Source organism: Alexandromys fortis, unplaced genomic scaffold, assembly GCF_014885135.2.
Source record: "Alexandromys fortis isolate MF-2015 unplaced genomic scaffold, M_Fortis_MF-2015_v1.1 scaffold_152, whole genome shotgun sequence".
Taxonomy (NCBI): domain Eukaryota; kingdom Metazoa; phylum Chordata; class Mammalia; order Rodentia; family Cricetidae; genus Alexandromys; species Alexandromys fortis.
The window spans coordinates 3,826,741-3,846,964 of NW_026068045.1; the positions used below are offsets into that span (position 1 = coordinate 3,826,741).

Here is a 20,224-nt window from a genome sequence, read left to right on the forward strand (position 1 = left end):
GATAGCAATAATAAGACAGAAACTTTCTGTTCATAAGATGTAACCACTTGCCTGAGGCTTACAGTCCCAAGGACAGGAGTTCCTCTTCTAAGATTTACAGTCCCAAGGACAAGAATTCCCCTTCTAAGGACGCTTTGTATCTAACACCTGTTCCTGATAACATACTTTTTAAACATCGCTAAAAGAAGTTTTCATACTATGCCAACTAATGATACATGACTTTCTGACTTGTTCTTTGTTTGAATACTATATAATGAAAGCATGATTTTAGTAAAATCGCAGCAGATCCTCACTACACAGTGTGTCTGTCTGTCATTCCCTTGCGTCGTATCCTGGCTATCCTATCCTTCACCCTGTTCTCCCGTGGATAGCGGTCTCCAAGAGGGACGGTCCGTGGCACAGTTCAAAGCAGCCACACTAGTCATCCATACAGGTCAGGCAGTGGTAGCACACACCTTTAATCCCAACAGCCACACTAGTTAGCCATAGAAGCCCGACGGTGGTGGTGCACGCCTTTAATCCCAGCACTAGCGAGGAATGAAATATGGGAGGAGACAGGTCTCTCTCAGTATCAATCTGAGGATTCATGGAGTTAGGATTGCCTATTTTCGGTTTGAGGGAGAGATAAGAGTCAGTGGTTGGCTGCTTTGCTTTTCTGATCTTCAGGTTGGATCCCAGTATCTGTCTCTGGGCTTTTGTTACTTATTCTACAACCAGAGCAAGAAGAGAGGCAGGGAACCTGTTATTTTACACACACACACACACACACACACACACACACACACAAACACACACACACACACACACTTTTTTTTCTTGCCAAAGCAGAAAACTTTCCTCTCAGTTCTTCTGAAGACTTCTTCCTCTCACTAACCAGAACTGGATCCTATCTAAAGGACTTCTAGGTGTTAGGGTGGATTGGAACTGAGCCTTCTGTGTTCTCAGCCTTTGTCGTGGAAGGTAGAGTTTGTCAGAAGGAAGAACAGGTCAGAGGACTTGTGTGTGGCTGGGCCAATGGTGACTGCTCTAATCCCAGGGACAGGAGCACAGGTGACGGAGCCTGAGCTGTGTGAGAAGAGCTTGGTGGGCACAGCCTACACTCAGCTGCCGGTGCTCACATGGATATCAATGGGACAAAAGCCTCAGACTTTTCACAGCCTGCAGCAGCCAGTGTCTGAATCACTGGGGGGATGGCACAGTGAGCAAGAGCATGAGGGCCTGAGTCTGACTCTCTACACCCACGTAAAAAGCTACATGTGACTGGAATCCTATTGTTGGGGCATGGAGAGGGAGGGTCCTAAGAGCTCATTGGATAACCAGTCCAGTTGCAATAGCAAGTGTTTGGTTCAGTGAGAGACCCCATCTCAAGGCAATGAGACAGAAAGTAAGAGGAAGACATTGGCATCCTGCTTTGGCCCAAACATGGTCATGCCCAGGTGTGCACACCTGGATAGTCACATGCCTGAGCCACATACATATACACAACACACACACACACCCCTCAAACAAACCAACAAACATCAAAGAAAACAACAACAAACCAACAACTTTTAAGTAACAGAGGGTATCAACCGACCCCATCAAAGCTCCCATCACCTGACATGATTTACGACTCACACTGGGAGTAACCATGGAGACTCAACCCCATCCACTCTCCAGAAACTCCATTCCTGTCTATCTATTCCACAGCTGCCCAAATCACCAGGGTTCCCACTCTTGAAAGACTTGCAGGGATAGTGGACTTCTTTGTCTGCTATAGCATGCTGTGCGCCCAATAAGATTCTCAACCAGAGAGGCTACTGGGAGAATACACTCCTGTGGCCAGTTGAAATCAATCATCATTGCACCATACTCAAGACACCCGGTCAGGAGAAAGCCACTTACTTACCATATCAAAAGGCAAGTGTTTTCATCTCAACCAACATCACATCTCTGATGTGGGAGTGTCATATATCAATCTGTTGATTTCATTGGTTAAGTAATAAACACACTGCTTGGCCTCATAGGTTAAAGCATTGGGGGGAGGAGTAAACAGAATAGAATTCTGGGCGGAAGAGGAAGTGAGGTCAGACTCTGCTCTGCTCCCAGAGAGACCCAACAGCTCTACTCTCTGGAGCAGAGACACCAGGATGGACGGAGGCTAGACTCTTCCCGGTAAGCGCCCCTTGGGGTGCTTACACACATCATTAGAAATGGGCTAGTCCAGGTGCGAGAATTAGCCTGTAAGGGCTAGAGTTCATGGGCCAAGCAGTTCTTAAATGAATATAGTTTGTGTGTTGTTATTTCGGGCATGAGCTGGCAAGCGGCTGGGGTGTTGGGGACGCAGCCCCGCCGCTCCTTATTACAACACATCTCAACATAGGGATGCCAGGACGTAGGAAAACAGTAGAATCAAAACCAACAAACCAACCCAAGGTGACTCCTGCCGAGGCTCATTGTCTTTAGGGAACACATTCCAAAGTCATCAAAGTGGAAGAAATGCCAGGAAATAAATTCAAAGAGTGATTCTAAAGAATGGCTCATGTGCTGGCGGTGGTGGCACACGTCTTAAGTCCCAGCACCCGGGAGGCAGAGGCAGGAGGATCTCTGTGAGTTCAAGGCCAGCCCGGTCTACAGAGTGAGTTCCAGGACAGACAGGGCTACTAAGAAAAACCCTGTCTGAAGAAAAAAAAACAAAAGGCCTGTGTGTTGGAATCCAAATCATGGAATTCCCTCCCATGCCCACACTGCTGCTGCTTGGTTGTGAAATCAAAGTCACCCATCTCAGTTTCCCTCCTACCTGAGCCCACCTTGAGGCTGGTGCTGTGTCCTTGGGCAGAATCGTTTTCTACTTCAAGGGGAAAAATTCCCTGGACGAGGTCAGGCACTTTGGAAAGTGTGTAGAAACGAGAGCTGGGGGAAGGTGGGGACCAGACATATTTCATTTGTTGCATTTCCCTATGAAAACACTCTGCCCTGTGAGGTAGGAGAAGGTAGTGCAGGGGGGCGGGGACAAAACGTCAGAAGTCTTGAACTTGTGATGTAGCTGAGGATGACCTTGAATTCCTGTTGCTCCTGCCTGGCCCTTTTGAGTGCTGAGGTTACAAGTATGATCTCATACCCGTTGGGAATTTCTACTTTTGGGAGGGGTAGCGGGGCTAGTGGCTGGAGGTCAGGGCTCACTGTGAGGGGCCTTTGGAGAAAAGGCATGGAAATCTGGATGGGGCACTAGATAGGGGAGGGAGTACCAAGCAGGGTAGAGGCTCGGGAGCAGGATTAAAGAAAGGCCTGATTTTAGGCTGACCAACTGACTACTCCTGGGCATGAGACCTGCCCTGGAGTGTGGCCTCAAACTCACTCTGTGGCTAAGGCTGACTTCCAGATTCTCATGCCTCAGCCTCCTGAGTGTTGGAGTTATACGTGTGTACCCCACATCTAGCTGAAAATATCAATTTCTTTTGGTGCTTCCTGTCTCCGTTTCCTGGCTGCTAGGATTACAGACGTGAGACTCTATGCTTGATTTTAGAATTTATTTTTGCAAGCTATATGAAATGTCATCCCATTTTTCCTCTCTGCATATTTATCCTGTACCACTTACGTACTAGGCTGTCATTTCCTAAGATCTACAGAGACCCTCCCACACTCACATCCTGTGCCTACTTCTTTCATGGCTTGCTTCCGTTTGTGTGTGCTCCCATACATTTCCGGTGTGCACACTTGTAATTCCAGCATTTCCAGCATGTCTTCTTTGCTCTGCTTTTCTGTTTCTGTGTCGTTACCCAATCAATCTGTTGGGAGAGTGAGTTCATCATCTTGCTAATTTTCTGAATTGTCTAGACTCTTCCATATGCATTTCAGAATTGGTAATTTTGTTAAATTGATTCCTATATATTTTAATATTCTTTTGAATTTATTTATTTTATATGTGTGGATATTTTGCCTGTATGTATGTTTATCTGGTGCCCAAGGAGATCAGAAGAGGGATTCAGATCCTCTGGACTGGAGTTCAGACAGTTGTAAGCCACTGTGTTGGTGCTGGGGATCAAACTGGGTGCTCTTAACCACTGAGCACCTCTCCACTCTCATTTTAATATGCTTGTCCTATGATCAGTGGCATTCTTAAAATTTCCCTTGGTTGATGCTAATTTGCATCTGAGCCCAAGTAAATGATCATTTTTAGGACTCCTTAAAAGCCCCTGGTTAAGGCCAGGATGACCTTGAAGGGTCCTTGCTGTGAGGTGCAATTGTCCTGAACACTGGATACCTACAACAGACGTCACTGTGCCCATGACCACTGCAGGTACTGCCAGAACCAACCCATATCAGAAACCCAGTGGACAGCTCTCTGACCTTTCGGCTTGTTAGAATTTTAGGGCCATCCCTCTCTTCCTTCTTTGTGTCATAGTGGTAATTTATCATTCCTTCCTCCCCAGTCTTTGATCTCCAAGGAGCTAGACTGAGAGAGCTCCGTACCCTTTCATGTACCTTCTTGACCTCTCCTGTGGTTAGAGATTGGAGAGAGAGGGCAGAGAGTCCCTAGGAAGTGGAATCAGGAAGTGGTGCCCTGCCCTTGATGAACTGTCACGTGAGGCTAGTGTTTTTTCCTGAGGATCACCAAGGGTGAGGGAAGAGAGCTCTGACCTTTGGAAGGATCTAGTCTGAGCCCATGCTGAGAAGGCCAGAGATGGAGAGTGTCATTCTAGGTGACTAACTGAGAGCAGTTAGTGTTTGGGGTGGGAAGAGGAGCAGCAGCAGAGGTGGAAAGGGCTTGAGTAGAGCCGGGGTGAGAGATGGAGTGTGGGGAGGTGAGGCCAGGACTGGGAGTACAGTGGCATATACTGAACTTAGCCAGTAAGGACATAGAATGCTTCTCTGCTTTGGTGCTAACATACAAGTGTAAAACCCTTCACGGGCACTTTCCAAGTAAGGCCATACCCAGGCAAGGCAGGTAGCCAAGAGGTAGCTGAGAGCTGGGGTATGAAAACTCCTGATTCCCAGGATGAGAGGGCTTAAGGGAGTGCTCAGTTGGCAGTGGTTTCTCTAGTGTCTTCCTGGGCCACAATGCTGAGGGTGGTGCACTTCAGCTCCTAAGACCCCTCCCATGACTCCCTTCAGAGCCTCCACCCAGATCTCTCCTAGACCTGGTGTCTTTCCTACGTCCCTGCTTTAAATAGGTGGCCAATTAGTTACTACCGAGTGTCAGCTGCTATTTGATGACTTAGCTGGTTCAGGGAAAGGCACTCTGAGTTTGCTGTGGGGTAAGTCTGGTGCTAGAAGCTGAGCACGTAAGCTTCTCAACAACATCCCTTTCCTCCCTGAGTTCTCCAGGAGTCCTTACTGAAGCACTCATGAGCCTATTTAAGGGTTCAGGGAAGATCCTGGCAGAAACCTAAACCCATGTCAGTGAAGGAGAACAAAGGTTCTGGGCATCTCCATAGCACTGAGAAACTTCTGGGGGTGGGAAGAAATCATGACACATGATGAAGGAACTGGAAGTGATAGCCATTGCAACTGGAGAAGATGAAGCCAAGTGAGTTGAGGATTGAGGTTTTTGGCTTAACTGGAGGCCAGATCCAGTTTTGGGTGGCCCAAATTTATACTCAAACAGAAGTGGGAAACCCACACCCAAACTCTCTCTGATTCTCCCTCCATCATACTCTCTGCCTCTGTCTCTTCCTTTCTCTCTCTGTCATTGTGAAAGGAGTACATATTTATTAGTATGGGTGCATGTGGGTATGTAGAGGCCAGGGAATGGTATAGTGTCTTTTCTTGATCCCTTTTCACTTATTTATTTATATTTTATTTTTGTTTTTTTTTTCTGAGACAAGATCTCACTCTGAAGCTTTCGTTGGCCTTGAACTCCCAGATCCACCTGCTTCTGCCTCCCAAGTCCTGTGATTAAAGACATGTGCTACCACACATGCCTGTATATTTATATTTACCAATGGAATTATTCTTCACCCCCTCCATTAGTACCTTATTCTTAAAAGGAATAGGTAGTTAAAGATGACTAGAGGTGTAAAGAAAATAAAAGACTAATATTCTCCCAAACAAACAAACAAATGAACAAACAAATAAATGGAACTTGGAAAAGTAGAATCTGTGAAGACATCAGAAGAAAACTCATAAGCTTATATTTTTAGAGTCAAGAAAGATATTGTCTCTGAAACTAGTTTTGAAAAAGAACATTCAGAGAAGAAAAAAGTTATTAACTACAGAATATATTTGCTTTTGAATTTCCCTTCAGTGTTGGTAGGAGTAAGAAAGTAACATAAGTACTAGAAGATGAAGGTGAATAAAGACTAGAACTAAAAAACAAGCAAACAAGTGAGTATTTGGCCATAGCAGAGTCCAACCAAGACTGAAAAGTCAGGCTTTCATTCACACAGGCATTGAAGAACCAGGGGGAACTCCCCTTCAATATCATCATACTGCTGTTCATGTCCTCATTATCCCCGTACTCACGGAACATGTTGATCATACTCATGACCTTCTCAGCGTTAGTGTTGCTCATTTTTACTTTCAAAAGTCTGTAGGGAACAAAGACAATGACCCTGTTCCCCCTCCACACACATGTGGCTAAGTGCCTGAGGACTGAGGGAAAGAAGACTAAGGTAGGGCAGAAAGAGTTTATTGCTTTCAATGTCATGGAAAATTCTTGTTCAAAAAGAGGAATGTAGAAACCTGCCTGGGAGCTTTGTGTATCTACTCAGGAACTAAGAGGACAATTTAGGTGAACCAAGTTTAGCAGTGAACAGGATGCAGAAGCAAACAGAACTGGGGTTTAATATAAAAAAATGATTGAGCCTTAAGACAGTGTGCCCAACCACATGAAATTTTTAGTAGACCCCTATGTAGGAAGCATCAAAACCATCTCTTTCAGCTTCAAAGTCAAAGTTAGAGTGATGTAAGCAGGATAATGACCTTGGTCACCTGCTCACTGACCAGCCTCTGTCAGTGATAAGACATTGAGGGCCCTCTCATCACTATTTCTAAGTTCTTCATGAAATAGTGTGTAGGCTCCAAGTGTGAGTATATATGTAAGATTGTAACTGGATATCAAAGACTGTTAGAGAAATTCATGAAGCACCCTGGGAATAAAGAAACAAGTATTGATTACAATAGGCACCAGCTGAACAGAGAGAATTGTCTTGCTTCTTCTGCTGTTGGGTCAGATTGTCTGATTATAGAGGTTATTGGCATTATATTTTTTGATGTGGGATTTCCTTCTGTTTGCTGTGAATACCATTGGTGAATAAAGAAATTGCCTTGGACCTACAGCAGGGCAGAACTTAGGTAGGTGGGGGAAAACTAAACTGAATGTTGGGAGAAAGGAGGCAGAGTCAGAGAGAAGCCATGTAGCCATGACAGAGACAGAGGCTGCAACTTTACCCAGTAAGCCATTGCCATGTGGTGATATACAGATTAATGGAGATGGGTTAAATTAAGATGTAAGAGTAGCCAATAAGAAGCTAGAGCTAATGGGCCAAGCAGTGATTTAATTAATACAGTTTCTGTGTGATTACTTTGGTTCTGGGCAGCCAGGATTAACAAGCAGCCTCCTCATGGCAAATTGGTGCTCCAACGTGGTTTACTAAATCCATGTAAAACCCAAAAAAGCGTAAAAAAGAATCCTAGACACAAAATAACAAAGTTAAGCATGGTTTGGGTAGTGGCATTTTCTTGGGTGAACTCTGCTAGAAGTAAACAGAGGTATGGCTCCTTTAAGGGAAGTTTTCCTGATTCAGTGGTAGCAGAAAAAAAAGCCATGCTGTTTTTTTTTCTTTCTTTTTCTTTTTTTTTTTTTGGGACCCAGTCAGGCGCCGAAGGGGGCTGGGCTATGCTCCATGTTTGCTTTGACAGGCAGTCCGGAGCCCACACAAAGGGAAGCAAGGTGGAGCAGATAATTATTTAGATAGCATCTGCTTAATCAGACCCAAAAGGTACTCAATTACCAGAGAATTAGAAATTCTTAATTATTGGTGTGGAATTTCAAAAGGAAAGCCCAGGAAATATGCCATGCTGTTTTGAAAACTGCCGCTTCCTGGACCATACTTCCAGTATGAACTCTGACGAGGTCCTGTTATAGAACATTTAAATTGATTAATGGCAACTTGCTTAATGGCAACATAGACTGGCTCTGTGCCTAAAGATGGGACCGTGAGCATGGCTCTCAGAGGCAGCAAACATCTCTGCCATGCTGGACTGAGTGGGGCAAGCAGGCAGTGCCATATTTCTCCTAGCAATGGCACTGCTTAAGTTCATAAGAAGGACTTAGCATTTTAAGAAACACTTTTGTCAGAAAATAATTAAGATACACAATAAAGACAAATTCAGATGAAAAGACCTCTAAATAGACACAGTGTGTTTAAAAAATGTATGTAGGTTTGAGAGAGAGAAGAAAAAGAGTACAGAGAGTAGGAAAGTAAGTAAATGGTTTAAAAAATGAAACAAAGTCTTGAAAGAGACAGAGTACAGGCAATCATAAAGGAGTAAATATAACAAAATAAATATTAAAAAGTAATAGAGTAAAAATAAACAAACCACGTAAAGATGGACTATACACAGAGAGTCTGGATTATGTATATTATTGTGTTGTCTTTGAATTTTTTGACTGTGAATGAGCTAAATACAGAGAAACATTTTATTGTATGGGCTACTAAGATAAACCAGCATATATATTTTAAAGGTATCTTGAATTCAAAATATGCATCTAAGGATATGTTGCTTCTTTTGTTTCCACGGAAGATGAGAACCTGTGGATTGCTTCTGGACTAATATGATTTGATGGACCAAGACCCCATGAAAGGTTTCTGTGAACACACCCAAAAATTACTTCACTCAATAAACAGCAGGAAGCAGTTTGGAGAAGAACTACATCCATATTCCCAAATACTGTTTGTAAATGTTTGTTTACATTTAAAGGGTGATATGCTATAAAGATTTGCATGGGTATGGATCTTGGTTTATTGATACAAATTTAAGGTCAGTTTTGTTATACTGTATATATGTATTTCTACTCATAATTAAGGTACTGTGTGCAACTCATTAAAAAATGTAATGTATAATTAAGAAATATAGGTTAATAGATAATCATCTATAATAGTCAAGCTTGTCGTAATGTTAGTTATGTTTTCTTGATGTATAGTGATAGATCTCATCTAGATAGGAATTCTTCAAACCTTTCAAAGACTACAGAATATGGCATTTAAAATGCTTTAAGAACTTAGGACTTTTCATGACAGTGAGACACATCTGCTCCTGGTAGCACCAATCTACTTCAAGAGGAAGATGGACATCAAAGAGGCTCCTTATGGAGTTGGTTAGACACTTGGGCAAGAAACTGCTCTTGCCTGGACTGCTTGATGAACTGGACATTCAGGACCCACAGGGTCCTGATGAACTTGCCTAAAGGTGAGACAATCCTTCAGGGTTCCTGCTTCATGAAAGAGTCTGCTAGACATTCTGCAGGACACAGAAAAAAGTGACTGACAAACTGCAATATAGGCGGAACTGTCTTTGAAATTTCTTCTTCATGAAAAAGTGTGCTGGATACCATGGGCCTGTAGGCCAAAGATGGACAGAAGAGCTTTGGGTGACTGTCCAAGCAGCAAGATGTCTCTGTTAATTATGGAGTTTTGGAAGTTGCTTACAATGCACCTCCTGTTTACTTAGGTAATATTATATCTTTCTGGAGTCTTTGATGGAATTGAAGAATTTATAGTTATAGTTTTACTTAGTTATGATAAAAGATAAAGTAGATATAAATATTGTAACTGTAATTATTGCTTGATACCTGCTTTGTTATATGTAATTATACCATGTTGAAGTTAAAACCTTCCTTTTCATTTAAACAGAAAAGGGGAGATGATGTGGGATTCCACATACCATTGGTGAATAAAGAAACTGCCTTGGCCTGTTGATGGGGCAGAACTTAGGTAAGCGAAGAAAACTAAACTGAATGCTGGGAGAAAGAAGGCATAGTGAGAGAGAAGCCATGTAACCCCACCAGAGACAGATGCCAGAACCTTACCCGGTAAGCCACTGCCATGTGACGATACACAGATTACTAGAAATGGGTTAAATTAAGATGTAAGAGTTAGCCAATAAGAAGCTAGAGCTAATGGGCTAAGCAGTGAGTTAATTAATACTGTGTGATTATTTCAGTTCTGGGCAGCTGGGATGAACAAGTGGCCTCCTTGCTACAATTTTTTTCTTCTTTCTAGCCTGTTGATGACAGGGCGGTGGCTAGCCTCAGATCCCACAAGGTTTTCTATCCTGCAGGTAGCAGAATGGGCTAATGTAACATGGACGGGCCTGGCTTGTTTGTTGTGGTTTTTGTCCCGCCTGATAGCCCACAACTGTTTAGCCCCAAAGAAAAATCACACAAAGATCTCTATAAGTTAAAAGCTGATTGGCCCATTAGCTCTAGCCTCTCATTGGCTAATTTTCACATCTTGATTAACCCATTTTTCTGATCTATGTTAGCCATGTGGCTCAGTACCTTTTTTCAGTGAGGCAGATCACATCCTGCTGCTTCGGTGGTCTGAGCAGGAATGGGAGGAATCAACTTCCTCCTTCCCAGAATTCTCCTGTTCTCATTACATCATTTCTACTTCCTGTCTGGTTTTCCTGCCTATATTTCCTGCCTGGCCAATCAGCGTTTATTTATAACATGATTGACAGAATACAGACAATTCTCTCGCACCAGGCTAAGAGAAGGGCCAATGACCCTGAGATACAAGAGGCAATTGCTGACTTACTTGAGCCGAGGAAGGTTCTATGGAGAGGACAGGTGAGATGTATACACCTGGACACAGAGTAAGTCCCTTTATAAGTTTGGGCCTTGTTGGGGGGCTAGGAACCATAAGGCTACTGACACAGTCGGCTTTCTGCAGCTTTGCCCTACTTCATGTGGGTAAGACACACTTACCACGCTGTGCTCCGCATGTCCAGTGACGGGGTTCTGCACCTCCCAGCAGAACTTATTTGGAGCCCACAATACTCTACAGTGAATGCACAGCTGACAGACCAATAGGTAGATCCAGGGGAAGTGTATCCGTCCATGTCCACAGGGAACAACCCATTTTGCAGAGCTGCAGGAACACTTGTCTTTTGGAAAAGTCACTGTCATATCTGTAGAAACCTTGTGAAGCCATGATTCTTCCCTTCAAAATGGGATTCATTCCAAGAACACCTCGACACTGTAACCTCTGCTTGGGCAGTGAAATGACCTTGCTCCATTCCCCACACCATGAGGCCTTGGAGCGGTGGCATTCACTCTTTGTTCTAATAATCAAATTTACAAAGAGTCAATCCCACAAAATTACCTGTTAACAGACCACATAGAAATTTCTACTTGCCCCACCTTTGCTAACAAACAAATCTGGGCATCCCCACAGCTGGTTACCACCAAAGAGATTAGATGAGGAGAATGGGTGAATTCAGGATTCAGGGATTTTAGTAACTTTATCTAATGGTTTGGAATGTCAGGTACTTCAGCTTGAATGCTGGCTCTTCCCTGGGTCGGGTCACCTGTTCTGGGGTCCTGCTTTGTCAGGTTCTACCTGCCCCTCTTTGTGATTTTGATATGCATATTTTCATTGTCCTTGCCTATGGAGTTTTCCAACTATGTCTGTGAAAACTAGAAACCTCATGGAGATCATCCCTTACTCTTCTCTTTTCTTCCTCTTCCCCTTACTCTTCCCCTTCCTCTTCCTCTCCTCTGTGCCCCCTTCACTTCATTTTCCCCCTTGCACGAAAAATAAAGAAGATGCAGAGCTAATGTACTTAAGTTAATGTTTTACCCTCAGATCCTCCCTGCCACAGACATCCAGTTCTGAACCCTGAGGGGGTACTGAGGCTGGTACTTATGGCCCCCGATACAGAAGACTCTTGTCTCAACTCAATTTGGCACTTGGATGTCCAGCAGATGGGCAAATGGGAGAGAAACCCTGGATTGCTAGGGTCTTTGAGCCTGTGAGGCAGCATTGATGGTTTGATTGTCCACCCGGCCGTCTACACATCTCTACAGATTTGTTCTCACAGTTAGTCAACCCCACGTTGATGTTCTGAGTCCCAGCTTACTTCCATTCCTCTTTAATTCTCATAATCCTAACAGCTAGGCTGTGTTTCCATTTTAGCTAAAGAGCCCCTGGCGTGTGCAGAGTTAGGCAAACATCACAAGTTTACTCAGCAAACAAACAGCAGAAAATCCTACTTCAAAGCCATACTCTGGAGAAGCTCCCCGGGCTCGTCAGCACCTGCTCTCTGGGAACCCGTGGTCCAGGGAGAGGCAGGGTCACTTCAGAGCATCGTATGGCCAGATGCTTGCAAGGTCTGGTGAAGAGGACAAGACAACACCCGTGCCACTGTCCTCTGCTCCCCACCGTCTGGAGTCTGGAGCAGGGCATTAGATAGTTCAAACCTATGCAAAGCAGCCCGCGTGGGAGTTGGTTGTCATGCTGCTAAACCTGATGTGTCCCCACCATGCAGAAAAGGCCTTTTTCTCCTGGTTAGGTTGACTTCAAGCTGTTTTTGAGGACATTAATATTCAGAATTATTATAGAAGGATGTGATCTGAGTAGATGAGGCCAGGAAGGAAGAGCAGGTAGCATAACCTGTGTGTCTAAGTCACTTTTGGTGCATAGAATCCCTGCTGGAGTGGGCTGTGATCAGGGATGGGGACAGTCAGGAGGAGGTGCTGGTCACTGGCAAGCAACCATTTGGTTATTAGATCATCATTCCACATGTGATTTCTAGAGCTTAAAAATATTATAGAGTATTTGTATAAACAGTGAGAGTGTGAATTACATGATTTTAAGGTTTTCATTTACCTGTGTTTCCAAACTATAGATATTGCAGTGGGAAATATTTTCTGAATTATTGCTTAAAGCCTCTAGTTAGTCAGCTTCTTATAATAAATTCCCGGGAATGATAGATGAACCAAAGATATTTAATAATTTTTTTTATGGTTCTAGCTAGGCACTTCCAAATAGTTGAGAAAATTGAGTTGTGTTTTTAGCATGGGAACACTATAGGGGCTCAATAAGCCTCTTGTCCGGTGAATAGATTGTTTTGTTAGGTGAACACAAACTGGGAGAGGCACTGGCTTAAGACCTTCTATGACTAAGCATGCTATTGATGTCGTGGTTCCGGTGCTGGTTTTGAATCCTGGTGCTCTAGTCCGCTCACCCTGTACCGGTAAGCAACGCTGCAGCTACATGTCTCTCTTCAATGTGGAATCTTCAGAGATGCAGGCGCCGACACTGTTACTTGTTCTTTGGCGCCACCTTCTGGGAGAAACACTCATCAGCCTGTGTGGGCCCAGGTGTGCTACAGAGGTTGAGAAGGCCCAGAGGCTTGTACTGGGGTGTGACGGAGAGCAGAGCTCACTTGTCCCCTGAGAGCTAAGTGGCACTTGTGAAGAGGCCAGCTCTAAGGACTGGACTTCTCTGTGGAGTTACTTCCAGGTTGTAGCTGGCTGTTTCCTGGTGGTCAAAGTGGTCCTAGCACTTTGACCTCCGTGCATCACCCAGGCCACGAACGCAACCTCTCAGCTCTTTCCACACAGAAAGTCAGACTTCAGCAAAGGCAGGTGCACAGGGCTTCACCCTTATCTGTCTTCTCAGCAATCATGGCATCCTGTGAACTCCATGCCCGGAGCAGGCCGTGTTGCTCCACACGGCCAAGCCTTTGCCCAGGCAGTCCCCTCTGCCTAGAACTCCTCCATTCCTGCAACAAATTAAGATTTCTCTTTGAGACACTACTCAAAAAGCACTTCCCTAAGTAAAACTTCCTTAATTTTTCTGGGAGAAGGCAGCCCTTGTTGAGTGTCCTGATTGCCCTATAGTTGCCCAGAGTCCATGGTAACCATGTCTAACTGTTAGCCCCGCCCCTTGAATTAGCTGGCCCAGTGTCTTATTCACAGGGCCTAGTAGAGGGCCTGGCATGCGGCAAGTACTCATGGAATAGTTGATGAGTGAGAGGGTGAATGTGGTTCATCACTGGAGACTTGGGAGGTTCACTGCTCGGGGAAGGCTGTCCAAGGAAGGTATTTTTAAGTGTGGCCTTGGAGCCTGGGAGGCGTGGTGGGGATGAGTCCTAATAGGAGGTAGTGGATGGATAATGAAACCTTTTGTGTTTCTTAGGTGTTTCAGATCCTGGAGGTAGCTCCCTAAAACCAGTTGAGTTTATCTTAGCAAGGAGTGTGATGATGTCACCCCAGGAATGCAGTTAAGGTTTGGTCCTGCTGCAGAAGAACCTGTGGAGAGTCACACACTGGCTCATAAATGAGTGGACCAGCAATGGGCAGGATGTCCTGCACGGTGGGAGTTCCCCTGCTCAGAAGGCTGCCTTTTGTCTGATTTCCAGGATCACGCAGAGACTAAGCTGTGGATGCCGAACAGCCCGACACCAAGAGCACCAGGTCAGTTCCTCTTCCGAGAGCATCCCGGGGACTGTGTGGGCTGTGCTGGGTGTGCACAGATCCTAGAGAGCAGAGCTCCTCAGTTTGACTGTTCTGGAAACATGTGAAGTGTGGATGAGCATCCCAACAACGTGGTCTAGAATTCTAGAGGACAAGGACGTCTTTGGGCTTGTCCACAAAGACAAAGATTTGAGGATGAATCTAGGTGTAGCGATTGTGTAATCTTGGTAAATTTCCTAACCTCTTTGGATTTTCTTTTCTCTTCTGGAGAATGGGGTAGTGATGCTCAACTCCTCAGGGCCCTTTGCGGATTAAAGGGGATAATGCACAAGAGATGCCTTGCCTGTCATCTAGCTGGCACAGAAGTGGGATGTGGGGCTGTAATGATTGCTGTTTGCACAGGGCATATGGAAGCACAGCTGCCTGTGACCCTGCCTCTGTAGGAAGTCTGGAGTAAGCAGCCGTGGGCACCAGATGGGCAGTGCACAGAGCTGTAGGAAGGCTCGGGAGCTATGGAGACCTTGCTGGGGACGGGGATGTCAACTCCTAGAAACTGCATGCCAGGTGCTGTGGGGACAAAGGTGCCAATGCCTATGCTGCCTGCATACTCCAGGGAGGAAGAAAGCACATGAACAGTACAATGCCCGGCCTGATTCTCCTGTGCGGTTTAATTATTTTATACTGTACTTTATACTGGTAATTTATACTAGTGTTTTGCTGATCCCATAAAGTGGTTTACTGTAGGGGAAGGGATCTTGCCTTTTCAAGGACGTCAACATTTTCACTGAAAACAACAAAAACAGTGCCTTGTTTCAAACCATCTTTTGCTTGTTCTGTTTCTTGACTATTAGGAAGAAGGAGGCCCCTTCTGTACCCAGGAGGCCCTCGGTCCCACTGTAGGGACTTAGTCTGAGGTCAGGCAGGAAAGTCAAGTTCACAGGGGCCCAGTGAGAGCATGAGTCCCCCTTTCTGACACAACACGGGACCGTGGGCAGGAGGGCAGAGAGTCCTGTTCTGGATGTCTACAGATCGGGCCTGCCCCCTCCCCACAGACTTCACTGACCAGTGCCTCCTCTCTGCTCTGCAGATTTGCCCACACCCTGCTGGGCCCAGCAGTCATGCCAGACACACCAGTGGAGGACTCCCTCTTCCAAATCATACACTGCTTCCACCACTATGCAGCCCGGGAGGGGGACGTGGAGACCTTGTCCCTAGAGGAGCTGAAAGCCCTGCTCCTGGAGAGTGTGCCGCGCTTCATGGACACCCTGGTATGTCAGGTCTGGGGGTGGAATGGGGGGTGGGAGAGGACCGAAGTGTCCAGGCTGTGATGTTTGTGGGACGGGAATGAGTGCTGAGGTGTTGAGGTGCTGAGGTGGTGGAAGGAGCTGACTCCCACGAGAACCTCCTGATCCTGGAAGGAGGATGGACGAGGGAGGGCAGGGTTTGCTTTATTTCCTGTCCCTCTCTCCTCTGAAGTCACCTGCTTGGTTTCACTCAAGTCCATGAAGAGCTAGTCTCTGAGACTCAGTCTGACACCACACTTGCTGATTCTGCTGTCTCCTGTGTCCTGTGAGCATGGACTCAGAAGTGTTCTCTGTTCATAGCCTCTTAGCCAGTAACACTGCTCTAAACTCAGACTCTCTCTATAAGCCTTGGAGCCTAAGTCCCTTCTGCTGCGAGTCTGGTGGGCACTGGAAATATAACCTCTTCCACTTCCCGTGCCTGAGACTTTTTAGAGCTGGACAGGGCCAGCCTAAGATCCTGGGCTTACAGAGCCTGCTCGTCCAGGCTGTCATTCATTGGTCCTAATCACCAGCACTGTGTTCTTAGGATCTGCAGCACCGAAGAAAACACCATGTTGTTTTCTGAACCCTGTCATGTCCCCGGCTTTCTGCCCTACCCTCTCTAAAGGAAGTGAGACTCAGCTCATCCCTGTGAAATAGTTTCTTCGCTCACATCCTCTCGAGAAAAAAATGTATGCTCTCTGGAATGTTCCTCTGAGAGTTCAGAAGACAGGGTGGAAGTTCCTTGCTATTTATTTTTAGAAAATTCTTTCCCTTCTGGGAGCCTTCCTTGGCAGCTCTCCTGATTGCCCAGGTCTGCGATCATGATCTGCCTTTGCTGCAGGGCTCTTGAGGATAGGGGCATAGCTGGCAGACTTGATAGGGATGGGCACCTACGAGGGTGCTTGTCTTCTCTGGGTAGGAACTCCGTGGATGTGATGGGGTATAGGATGGTGGGCTTGCTACCTGGAGAGAAACTGCCGGCCCTCCCTCAGGGGTTAGCAACTGCACTCCATGTCTGCAGCTACTCACACGTCATCTTCCTTCCCTCAACCGTTCCCAGATGTTCCATTTGTCCACGTACACCAGGAACATCCTGCCGAAACCTGCTTTTCCTCTCACTCCCCAGTTTTCTTCCACATCCTCCTGACCCCATCCGTCATTATCTGCTCTCAAAACAAGAACTCCCAGCTTTCCTCATGCTTGTCTCCCCGTCTCAAAGAGCCCCTTCCTGTGCATTCTGATCTTCAGCCTCAGGGTCCTCTGCTTGGACATCCTGGACAGCTCCAGTGGCCATTTCTCTGTCCTCCCTGCTTTCTGTACTCTCTAGGTGTGCCAGTGACTTTCATAAACAATGCCTAGGTGGGTGGCAAGCAGAGATATGCCCTGCTTGGAGACGGTCCTGCAGTCACACAGGAGATGTGTATATGCATGCAGACAGGCTGACCTTCCCTTTAAGGAGCTCTCAGTGTGGAGAAGGAGGCAGTGTCCTGCCCTCAGGGAGCCCGCACAGGTGTCTCCCTAAGAGAGCTTGTATTGTAGCTGCGAAGACAGGGCACAGCCACTGCGTGTATGTGAAGTGGACCCAGGGACTCCAGGCTGCCAAGTACTGTCCAGGAACTGCTCACAGTCCTTCTGTGAAAGGGGCATCTCAGTCTCTTGTTTGGGCCCATGCCACTCTAGGCCCAGTGACCCACGTTGGCCACCAACGCCTGTGCCTCTTCAGCCTGATTTTGTAGCATGTGGTGATCTTGCCACACACATCTGTGTGGGCACTTGTTTTCTGAATGCTCCTTCTAGGGGCACAGTACTCCTGGGCTCTTCCCATGTCCAGTGGGAGGACAGGCATTCGGATGCTCAGTGGGTGTTGATTGTCTTTGTATCCCCCAGGGCCGCAGGCAGCCATACTACATCACGGAGCTGTTCCGGGCAGCCGACAAAAACAAGGACAACCAGATCTGCTTTGACGAGTTCCTGTACATCCTGGGCAAACTGGTGAAGGACTATCACCTGCAGTTCCACCGGCAGCTCTGCACACACTACTGTAGCCAGCACAGCCTCTACTAGAGGAGCACAGGCAGTCTCTCACCACGGAAGCTGGTCCCGGAGGGATGAACGGCTTTCGGAGCTCAGCCATGTGTTTCTTCTTCGGTGTGCACATGTGTGTCCAAATAATATCACAGATATTTCTGGGAAGTACTTGGGGCATGGTTCAGGGTTTCCATCAATGTTCAGTAAAAGTTTAGTCTTTACTTTGTGGAACGCGATTGGGTGGTCCCTTGTTTGATTGGAACACGATTGGGTGGTCCCTTGATTGATTGGAACACGATTGGGTGGTCCCTTGCTTGGTTGGGGAATACTGGCCTTGAATCCAAGGTGCTTTTAGCTGCTGCAAGAGACGCAACCTTGCTATCAGAAATCTTATGTGAAGTGTGAAATGGCCCTCTGCTCTGGCATCAGTTTATAGGCAAGGGAAGGAGTTTTCTGGGGCAGGCCGCCGCCTGAAAAGGAAGTAAGGTCTCCCAGGGTTGTTATTGACCACACACTCACTGTACATGCAGAACAGGAGGGGAGCCGCAGGGATAACGGTGTACAGATGGAGCCCTCCCAGGGGTCTGCAGGCACAGGACACGGTCGAGTCCTGGGAAGGACCAAGAGGGAGGTGATGATTCAAGAAGACATAATAGCAGCGGAGACTTGGGTGGCATGTCTGGGACTAGCCGAGAGCTGTCCGGAAATAAATGTCCAAGGGGAACATGCAAACTTCGTTTACTCAGGTGAACACCGAGATTTGAATTTTATCCTTGGAAATGGGGTAGTGAAATTTAGGTATCTTAGAGAATGCATCAGGTGAGGAGAACTTGGAGACTCAATAAGGGGTTCCTGCTCATTGTGGAAGGGTCAGTAGCTACACAGAGGGATAAGAGGAAAGGAGGAGAGAAGAAGAGATGTGTAAACGTCAAAGTTCCAGTCCTCAAGGACAGACTGCGGGAGAGGAGGTGCCCGGGTGCAACCCAGGTATCTGTCACTGGTGATCCTGAAAAGAAGATGCTGGCTGTTGACCTGGGCGTGACCCGCGTCAGCATGGGTGTCGCCAGTGTGCCAGGGAGCGCTGTGCACTTGGTTTTGTGTATGTTGAGAAGGGCAAGGCAAGTGCTGGCAAAGTCAGTCATCCAGCCCAACAAAGCAGCAGGCGCCTGCCACAGGAAGAGTGATGAGCAGAAGCTGGGAGTTGTCAGCCAGGGAAGGCTTCCTGGAGGAAAGAGGGGTTGGGTGTGGGGATGACTGATGCTTCTCTCCACTCTGAGCTATTCGTGACTCAGTGGGCCAAGTCCTCCCGTGGCCCCTGCCTTCCTTGCTGCCCGGCTGTGTCATTTTACTCTTTCTTCCCAGAAGCTCAGAGATCTGGAGGAATATTCCAGGAAGAATTTTTTTTTTGCCTCTGGACATTTTTAGTGCCCATCTTGGTGGCCTGTCTCTGCTGAAGACTCTGGGTCCTGAGTTTTCTGAGAGCAGGGACTCATCCCATTGCTTTCCTCTGTGCGAATGTTTGCCCCTGTTTCCCCTCAACGTCTAGTTCCACAGAGGAACGTACTTCCCTCTCTCTGCAGCTGGCCTAGTGTCCTCGCATAATTGGTTCAGCATCTTTGAGGAAAGAAATCGGGAAGGGGAGCCGTGGGACTGTAATCTAGTGACTTAGGCCTATGGTCCTCCGGCGACAACTCTTGACTAGTTCTTGGTTACATCGAAGAGCCAGCAGTATCCTGGTTACTCAGCTGCCCTTCCTCAGGGCCCGGGCAGGCCACGTTTGTTCTCTTGAGAGGCGGTGGGTCATATGACCTTTCAAGATCACCAAAGCTCTGACAGCCCAAGCACTCGGCAGGCCAGGCGCTTACCCCAACCCTTCGTGGCAGTTTCCCCACCAGTCTTGCTTCCTCTGCCCTCATTTCTCCAGACCCTGGCTATTGAGACACAAACTGGGGACCCAGTCTTTTCCTGTAAACACAGCCATGTAGCTCTTCCTCGAGATTGCTCCACATTGTCAGGTCATTACAAACTCTGCCTTTCCTTCAACGTGTTTACTTCCTATTTTAATTGAACTCGGAGGTTACCTATCCCCAACAAAGTCGATTAAAAGATCATAAGTGGAAAGCAGAAAAAGGAGATTTATTCATGTGGCCACACTGGAAGTGCAAAGGGACCCGGGGAAGATCAAAATTTAAATGGTGGCCCAAGAATATGCACGTGGAAGTAGCCCTAGTCTAGGTGTGGAGCTACCTACTGCTGCTCTGGGCTTCAGTCCTGCAGGGTGCTCTGGGAAGTGATTGGACTGGTGTGAGACCCCTTTTCTAGAGTCAGGCCCCTCTGGCTAGTGCCTTTGCTTCTCCTACCGTGAGCTCCTTGCAGGGACTTCCCATTTCTTTGGGGTCCACCGTTCAAATAGTCTGATAGGTTGAGGGACTCAAAGTGTTTCTTTAGGATGTCTTCGTTTCTGCCCAGCACACACATGTGGCTCCTGCTGTCGACAGCCCCG

At 46.7% G+C, this 20,224-nt stretch overlaps 1 protein-coding gene across 2 annotated transcripts; it reads left to right on the forward strand.

Moving 5' to 3' along the window:
- The first annotated feature begins 13,936 nt into the window (after positions 1 to 13,936).
- On the forward strand, positions 13,937 to 18,484 carry LOC126516171 (protein S100-A15A). 2 transcript variants are annotated; one of them, XM_050166493.1, is made up of 4 exons: positions 13,937 to 14,032; positions 14,353 to 14,407; positions 15,495 to 15,675; positions 17,581 to 18,484. In XM_050166493.1, the coding sequence occupies exons 3-4, from the start codon at positions 15,526 to 15,528 to the stop codon at positions 17,755 to 17,757; spliced, it is 327 nt and encodes a 108-aa protein (XP_050022450.1). In that variant the 5' UTR covers positions 13,937 to 14,032; positions 14,353 to 14,407; positions 15,495 to 15,525; the 3' UTR covers positions 17,758 to 18,484. The 2 variants fall into 2 exon arrangements, with proteins under 2 accessions (XP_050022450.1, XP_050022449.1); XM_050166492.1 differs by having other exon boundaries at positions 13,940 to 14,032; positions 14,130 to 14,407; positions 17,581 to 18,482.
- Positions 18,485 to 20,224: the final 1,740 nt, after the last annotated feature.